General features: G+C 34.8%; 1 protein-coding gene across 1 annotated transcript in view; it reads right to left on the minus strand.

Annotated features, from left to right (window-relative positions):
* LOC126832584 (failed axon connections homolog) overlaps nucleotides 1–6,300 on the minus strand; it is a 14,156-nt gene extending 7,856 nt beyond the window's left edge. The window contains exon 1 of the mRNA XM_050563428.1: nucleotides 5,878–6,300. Coding sequence (XP_050419385.1) covers nucleotides 5,878–5,951 — 74 coding nt within the window. The 5' untranslated portion in view covers nucleotides 5,952–6,300. The remainder of the gene's footprint in view (nucleotides 1–5,877) is intronic.
* Between the last annotated feature and the right edge of the window lie 3,308 nt (nucleotides 6,301–9,608).

The following is a 9,608-nucleotide window of genomic DNA, read 5'->3' on the forward strand; positions in this document are numbered from 1 at the left end:
TTTTTTGGGTAATGATCAAAATTTAATGTTTAAGTATATATCAATGGCATACACATCGGTTAACACTAAAATGCATTTAATGCAGTGGTTCTCAACCTTATTTTGCCAACGGCACACCTTGGAACACCTGTCTAAATATATATGAGAAATATTTGAATTTTGCAAAAAATAAAACCAACAAAAAAACATGGTAAGTCAGACGGAATTAGTCATAGATACATAGAATGACTCAAACTAAATAAAGAAAAACACAGCTATGAACGTACCAGTAGATACCATTGAATGCTCAATTGGGATCACGTGGGTTATCACATTTTCTTAGTGTGCGTTTCAAAATTTCGCGGCACACTTAGGAAGATCTCGCGCACACCTGTGTGCCGTGGCACACTGGTTGAGAATCATTGATTTAATGCAATGTGAGCTTAAGCCATTTGATTCTATGAGTTTATTTTTTTCTGGTTATTCAAATTAAATGAATGTTAAGATATTCTGACAGATGGCCTACTTATATTTGAAGAAACATTTCGTTAAACTTAACTTACACAGGTTTCTTGTTCTGCAGTTGATATTGCGGGGTTGGGTGGTCGAATGGTTAACGCGTGCGCGTTGCATCACAAGATCTGTCGCTGAGTCAAGAGACGTGGTTTCGTGTCCCCATAAGGTCTGCCAATGATTCAAGTGGCGTGGTTTCGAGTCCCCACTTGTACGTGACAAGGAGTAGGGTCGCCTGTCCAGCCTCGTGGGCTTTATCCGGGTCCTGCGGTTTCCTCCCACTGCTGAAGACCACTTATTGAATTATTGAAATGAAAAAAATGAACCACATTTTAGTCCCAAAATGACCTAGTTTGGGTCGAGTGGACGTTACCCCCCCTCTCTCTCTCTTCTCTCTCTCTTGATCTTAATGTCATATATACTCAGTCAGATGACATTACACCCACTGGACAAATAATGGAATCTTTTTGACTCGCCGAAGATACATGTATATGTCGCACGAAAATAAACATCAAAAGGCTCACTATGTACATGTATGACATTAATATAGTTTTGAGAACTGGATTTTCATCTGAACACTTAAGTTGCTATCTATATGAAAATATGGGTGTATAAAAGGTTCTTAAGTGTTTGAAGATGCTGACAGTTTGTGTTAGTTTATTTTGGTGCGGCGTCTTAAAATTAATTAAGACATCTGTGTATTTTAACAGCAAATATCTAAATATACCCACCTGTTGACATGACACTACCTGGAGACAGCGCTTATTAATGTCTTTACTCCTACAATAACCCCATTTTATAAAATATTTGGGCGGACATATTATTTATTGACTGGCTGTCTATACACATAGATTGGGTGGAAATTTCTGGACAGCTCAAAATATTATTTTTTTTTGTAATTTTTTTTTTCATATTAGCTTGAGAATCAGACCTAAAGGGAAATATAAGAAGAGTAAAAGCCATACACAGGTGTAAACATGTAGATAGCCTAGATATAGGAGGAAACGTCATAAAAGGGTGTTAGGAAAATATTTGCCATTAACTAACTCATTTTAAGCCTTAATTCATTAAATAAGAAAATAACAAGATCTTATTTAAAAAAAAAACTTTCAGAAAAAACACAATGGGCCTTTACCATTGTATTTCAAAACTTGTTTGGGTTATTTCTATGAACGTTTCCCGATCAAAGCCATGGCGTCATCAATATGCATCTGATGACCCGAGTTATACCCCTTGTTCGAAGATTGTAATGGTGGATAGTTAAAGGAGTGTTGACACTTTCCACAGGAAAATAAATGTTTTAAATTTCATATTAGCTTGTTGGACTGTTCTTCTGTTGAAGAATTTGTCAATAGGTTTCGGCTTGTTTTGATGTTATATCACATTGTGCATAGTCACATTTTGTACTGACATCTTTCCGCGTTACATAGCCCCGCCCAGGGCTAAGAGATTGGGAGGGGTGAAATGACGGGCTTTGCGTAATGAGTTTGGAGTTTTGACCCCTGTCGATAGAAACAAGTCGTGTGTTTTCATTGCGATTTTCGACACTATTAGAAATCAAATTCCAGATCTGTTATAACATTATTACAAGTGTGAAAGCACTTGATCAACTCACAGTCAGCTTAGTTTCAAAACGACCCTAGCCGGTGCAATACATCCAAAAATTTCTCGGCGCCGGGGGAAGAGATCACCCTCTTGGATCTTGTTCACCACCATGGAGAATCAGGAGTCACCACGCCACACATTGAAAATCGGCGTCTTTTATTTTACATCAGCGTCTTCACCAGAATAACCGCTACAACACCACCTCTCAGATTTATCCAAACTTTTTCGACGATCTAATTTGGATACACTATTGAATAAACTGCAAAGTTCATTTGTCACCATTTTGCGATTATCAGATAACTGAGATAGTCACTTTAAAGACATAAATATTGATTGAAGAGACTACCAGTGATTTACATAAATAACTAATCAACAAGTACAATAGAAATCAAAAATAACTTTCGATTTATTACTTATAACCAGGTTCATCCAATACAATCAACAACAGAACAACTCTCTTTTAGTAGAATAGTACAGTATATATATAAATAAATGATTAGCCTGCTATTATCAAAATCCTCGTCACGCACAACAATACAAATTGTATATTAATGCAGGGAGGGGGAATAAAGGGCGTAGAAGCTCATTCTAATTACGTCGTTCTCCTTAAAAGATATTTGTGTCGCGTTTTAGCCTCTAAATGGTATATCTTTAAAGATACATTATATAAGAGTTAAATCTGCCTATTGCGGGCCTTTGTTCCGGCTTCAAATGTTATATAAATCATTATTCAGACAGTTATTCACATGGCTAGCCCATAATTTACTCGCTAGAACATCGAACGGAAAAGACATTGGGAGGTTTAGACAATTTCAATCAAAGTAAATTGACTGAAATAAAATTTTGTAAACTATAATATAAAGTAGGTCACATAGGGCATCTTTAATTAAATAACTTCAAGAAAATGTATATCATCAGATAATAGCACAATGGAAATGAAATTAGATTACAATTTCATTTATTTTTCCTAATTTTACATTACATTGTAATGTAACCAACTATGTTCTGTCAGTAAAAGTTCTACGTATATCAACAAGTCAAATAATAAAATCCACCCGCCCCCAGGTCCACTCGTATACGCTTGGATTTTAAAAGTGGTCTGAACCCAATCTTGACAAAAGAATGTGTCAGATGACAACATAAAAAAAAACACAAAGTGAAGTTGGTGACGTCTGATTTACATTTTTACATTAGATAGAAAACATTACTGGTAGTTTTAGAACAACAATAAAATGTAAATTCGACTAGTAAATACACGGGATGATTTCCTCGGTATATATAACATCTTGTGGTTTATTAATACCAATCCAAAAATCAATAGACTCCTGCATTTATGTTATATATATTTTTTTTAAAATCCAGTATTTTTCACTCTCACCTTTAATGTTTTGAATATATGTTGTGTGGGTATGTGCTATAGATTGATACTAGATAATATACGAAACGTCGCTTTGTTTATTTACGTGTCTCAGTTGCTAAATGCTGCCCAGAGAAGATAATTACTTGGTGGTCGAGACTTTACTGTTATAAGAGTAGGCCGTAGCTCCACTGTACGGGCAAAATTTCCCTATCAGCACAGTGTATAGGGTTCGCCCATCTCTATTATCCCAGTAGGTGCAGAAAAGTAGGGCGTTTACACCTCAGTTCATTTCATTACATTTCATAATTGCCAGATCACAGAATCTGTCTTTCACTCACAATAATGCGTTGTAGGTGAAACACACAAAGGTTAGAAAACAGGTACAGGGGAGATTCTGGAATTTCTCCTTTTGCAAGACATTTTTTTTATTATTGACTAATAATGCGAATACATGTAGTTGGTTAAGTGGCTATGGGTGAATAATATCGAAAGAATCCCTCCATGTTATTGTGATCTATACAAGTAATGTCTATTTTTTTATTCCTTTATGACTAGCAATACTCAATACAGAGATTCAGTTTGCTATCATGTTGTGTTCGATCAGCCGTAGCAAATATTTTACTCAACTAGAAATCCCCCATTCATCACTTTATAAAAATAACAACCTTAAAGAGACATTACAACCAAAGAAAATATAATTATTGGAAGTTCATTCAATATTCTACTAAGCAGCTTCAGCTTCTGCAATCCAAGTCCAGTTCAGAAAATCCTGTTAAACATAAATAGTGACGGTTGAGGGATACTTATTATTCATTAGGGAGCTTATAGGTGATGATTTTGTTTGTTCTTTTATATATAGAATCTATAAATAAACTCAAGTTAAATGTGTTGAACACTATAGTCTAATAGTTTAAATATCCATGCGGAGATTTGCGGGGATAAGCATAACACATCCAATTGAATGAGGTTGAATATTACGTCGACACTTGGTTTACTTTGTGACGAATATTAAGAAATGTGAGAGGGGAAGGTTCTTTTTCATGGCTTAAAAATTATTTCTCGGTCCAGGTCATGATTCGAACACGAGATGTTCTGCTTGTCAGTCCCGTGTTCTAACTACATTAGTACCAAGACCTCCATTGTACGTAAAACAACCAATAAACGATAGAACCGCACAAGTACAGAGTTAAGATCACAAAACATACAAGACAGTCTGTCCCTTTAAAGATTTTAATGGAATGGATTTTATTGATAACCCACCATTGAGAAATACAGGTATGGTTATGTTCACAAATTTATTCTTTTATATAACGTAACTGTACGTAACACATGTTTACATAAATAATACACAAGCACGCACGTCTTTATATAACTTCTAGAACTTCTAAATATGTTTAGTATAATTAAAATCAAAATAGAAAAACTGACCTTTAATTTTACATGAGAAAATATCTAATGTTAAAAGAGCATATCTTTTACAAATTTCCCCAATACAATCCTTATGAAACTTATAAAAGACTAAAATAAATAAAACACATACAAATATCTTTTGCCTTATCTGGGCATAATAAATGTCAAACGCTAAAAAAAAACCCATAGCAATGATTAACATAAATAACAGACAACCTATGACTGTCTCCTAATTAGCTCTTTGATCTCCTAATTAGCTCTTCTAATTAACACTTATGTCTCCGAATAGCTTGGCGATTTTAATATTAAATGCTTGTGTTTAGGTAAGTGTAAGATGGAATCAGATAAACTGGAGTAGTATAACAGTACATTCGTGCGCTTATGCTTTTATCCAAACAAGATCATTGGTTTAGCTTTTTGACATGATCCATATATATCTGCGTTTCTCTCCTCGTCCAGTAGAGCGGATACAACCTTAACAATGTCCGTAACTCTACCTTGATAACCCCCACTAACCCATTAAGATAAACTTCAATAATGTTTATAACTCTCCGAGATACAAATTTGATAAGTCTATATAACTCATTTAGATAAACTTTAATAATGGTCACAGCTCTTTAAGATACAAACTTGGTAACGTCTATAACTCTTTGATAATAATGTTTATAACTCTTTGAGATACAACCTTAACAATGTCTATAACTCTTTGATAATAATGTTTATAACTCTTTGAGATACAACCTTAACAATGTCTATAACTCTTTGAGATATATAACCTTGAAAACGTCTATAACTCTTTGAGATACAACCATAATCATGTTTATAATTCTCTGAGATATAACCTTAATAACGTTTATAACTCTGAGATACAAATTTAATAACGCCTTTAATATGATGAAATAATTGTGACTCACAAGAATATAAAATGAAATGGAAATTAGTTAAAGTAAATAAAGGAAAAGAATGAGACTATCTTAAAATTAACAATAGAAATAAAGAGTGTCACTTACTTGTTAAGATATTTTTTAATTAAGAATCCCACCACTGCTAAGACGCCAATTCCAAGTAATAAACACAAGTCCATTTTGTAATAGTGGAATATATAATAATTAATATAAGTTTGTCAGCTATATGAACTGTCCGAATGGTATATTATGTCCCTTAACAATAAATACTGTTCTCAAAGAGATTTCAGTTAATCTTTAAAACAAAGATTATTTGCATAGATGAGTTTTCTAAATCATAAAATGCATTTTACATTGGTGTTTTAGTGGCTGAAATTCATACAGAATAAAACTACTGTTTAGTTATGTGAACTGTTCAAATGAAACAGAATATTGCCACCGTATTACATATTTCACACTCTAAATTGACTACGACACACGAGCGACGAGTTTTCCGTTATATGCTCAACACGCGTGGTGTATTTATATACTCGTGTATATGTAGACTTGTTAAATATATATAAACATTCTATAGGCGTAAACGAAAGTAAAGAAACTGGACGATACCATTGTCTATTAGGGGTGAAAAGTAGAATTGGAGGTAACTTTATTGTTATATTTTAAATTGCTTGATCAATTCGATTAGATTTTAAACATAGTAAGAGCCTTTTCAATTTTTATAACTTATAAAAAAAGAATGTCTACCAAATATTTATAAAACTTATGAATTAATACACACCTCTTTTACCTACAAAGTGTAATTTGTGTAAACGGTGGACAGTTATTTCCGTCAGGTAAAAAGACGGAAGAAAAAGCAAGCGTTATTTTATTGACAAATGATGACGGCAAATAAAAACACAGGTAACACCGTTAGTCGGGCAGTCCAACCAATTGATTAACTCGTTACTAATTTAAATATATCGTGTTCTTTCACAATCCCCTTGATCTCTCTGTCGCCATAAATCTGTCCACCTTTGTAAAAGACAAAATATTTTAGATTGATGAAGATGAGTGCATAATCTGCGTGCAGTTAACAATGCTGTCTTGACATATTATCATTCATAATTGGTTTTTTTTTTTTTTTTGTTTTATAAAAAAATCTTGCTCATACAGTTTACCCACTTGTCTGTGTAGATTCGATATTTGTTTTGACCACCAACTCCCGTCTTCATTAGCCCAGTTGCAGCAGAAAAGTAGGACGTTAAACCCCATTTCATTAATTAATGACCCTTTCGGATCGGGGTTGTAAAATATCCAGGGTTCAGAACTCAGAGTATACCGCGAAGAACAATAGAGACACTTCAATCCGGGCCTTCACTCGTCAGAAAACTGTGCCTAGTCGTTCGGAAAGGGCAAAAATGCAGAGCCTCGTCCTTGTAGACGTTGCAGTGTAGGTAAAAGAATCATTGACAGGTGCAAATCGAAGATGTGTGGCAGGGACGTGGTGACGTACATGATTTTGCATAAGGAACAAGATCCCGTCCGGGTCGCCCCAAAAAACAATAAACAATATTTATATGCGGGTGCGGGGGGGGGGGGGGGTCACCCAGTACCGCCGGAATGTTTTTCTGTGTGGAACATGCTAGAGTCGATTTTTAGCATATCTGACCCACGGTATATGTTTAACACTGGTTAAGCATTATGATTATAATGTTAAAAACCGCACTAAAACCGCGCGATTTTTTGCCATTTGCGAGGGGACACAAAAACTCAAAACCATGACATGAATCTCGTCATTGCGCCCCTCTCACTTAGCCCCTGTTTGTGAGCAATTGCCACTTAACCCGCATCCCACGCGTATCACTAAAATGAAAATTACCAAGTTTGTCTCAAAATTACCGAAGTACAGTGCATCCGAGAAATAAACCCCATTCCATTTTATTCCCAGTGGAATTGACCGACTGTGTATTATATTGTATATAAAATCACCTAGTCTGTGTATTCTATTGTACATACAATCATTTAATCTGTTGAGTTGGCAACTTTATATCACCCACAACATGACTTAAACATACATTATGCAAGAGCTAAATCTGCCTATTGCATGTCTTTCTTTAGGCCTGAAATGTTATCTAAATTATTACTTAGACATTAATTAACCTATCCAGACCATAATCAACTCTCGTTACCATCATTAGCCTGCGACATTTAGTGGATTTGAATACATTTGGTGATGATAATTTAACGTAAAAATAGATAATCGAGACTTTGTTTATGATCGTACTAAAGTTAGTAATGATGACCGAGGCTTACCTAAAATTTAATCGCTAATATCTCGGTTCAGAGTGAAACAGTTTGACTGACATTTTCAGCATATTCTGTTTTTATTATCTATTTTTTAGCTATTATAGCGAGACTAAGCTTACGACCTAATGCCCCTTTAAATGTACCATTACATCTTATTTGTTAAATTACATCTACTTAATAGAGATTGGAGTGGGAAGAGTGCTAAAAGAAGGGGGGGGGTGGCTGAATGGTTAGCGTGCGCGCGCTGTATCATAAAGTCTGTCATTGAGTCGACTGGCGTGGTTTCGAATCCCCGGTTGTACGTGACAAGGAGTAGGGTCGCCTGTCCAACCTCGTGGGTTTTCTCCGGGTCCTCCTGTTTCCTCCCACTGCTAAAGACCCCTATGAGCAAGCGAATTATTGAAATAAAATTAAACCATATGTTAGTCCCGAAATGACCTTTATTTGTGTCGAGTGGACGTTAAATCCCATTTCTCTCTCTCTCTCTCTCGCTAAAAGAGGGCATATTATCCGTAGATCATCAGAACCACAGCGGAAAAGAATCAATGTCACATCTAAGTAACATTTGGAAAACAATTCGTTTATATACTCATATCATATACAGTAGTTAAAAGGGTCACTTGGTCTCTAGATACGCCTTTTAAAAAAACAATTGTTAACAATTATTTTTCTGTTTCCATTTCGAAGTTACAGAAAAGGTTCATATTGTTATTTAATATTTGATAACCATTTTGTGTGTTGATGTAGTCATAATATTATACAACGTTATCATTCATTATAAGTCCTTCTCCTGATCGAAAGTTAGTCACAAGACCGTGATTTAGTATACCGATTTTAAAATCATAATATGAGGGTAGAAAACTGGTTCAAATATAAGTTTTATTTTATCATCTTAGTTAAATTCGCCCAGTCATGTATCTAGTGATAATAATATATACATATGATTTTGCATAATGATATTTGTCACGAAACGGTGGTTATGATTACTTATGTAGAAATAAAACTCTAGAAAAAAATCATATTATTTATTTACAATGCATAATAGATTTTTCATTTCTTAATAATTAAATTTATTGGGCGTGGACAGATTTGTATCTCAAGCCTTAAGCTTATTATGTTGTATTCCGAACAATGGGAAAATAAAAAAATTATCGAGGATCGACGATTGATTACGTTGCCTACTTGTAGTAATAATAGAGGGTGTTTATATAGTAATTCATTCAACCAGAAACATTCTTACTATTAACGCAATTTGTACATTTTAATCATTCAAATTTCTGTGGTTACTTCCCTTTGATATAAATCTAATGTTATTGGGTGCAGAAAGCGGGGGATGTTTCTCCACATATACTATCTCACATTCAATAAGGGGGTTGGGTGGCCGAATAGTTTAACGTGTTAGATCACAAGGTCTGTCATTGAGTCAAGTGTCGTGGCTTCGAACCCTGCTTGTACGTGACAAGGAGCAGGGTCCCCTGTCCAATCTCTTGGGATTTCTCTGGATCTTCCGATTTCCTCCTTCTAAAACCCCTACGCGTGTGGACCTTTGT

Source organism: Patella vulgata, chromosome 1 (assembly GCF_932274485.2).
Source record: "Patella vulgata chromosome 1, xgPatVulg1.2, whole genome shotgun sequence".
Taxonomy (NCBI): domain Eukaryota; kingdom Metazoa; phylum Mollusca; class Gastropoda; family Patellidae; genus Patella; species Patella vulgata.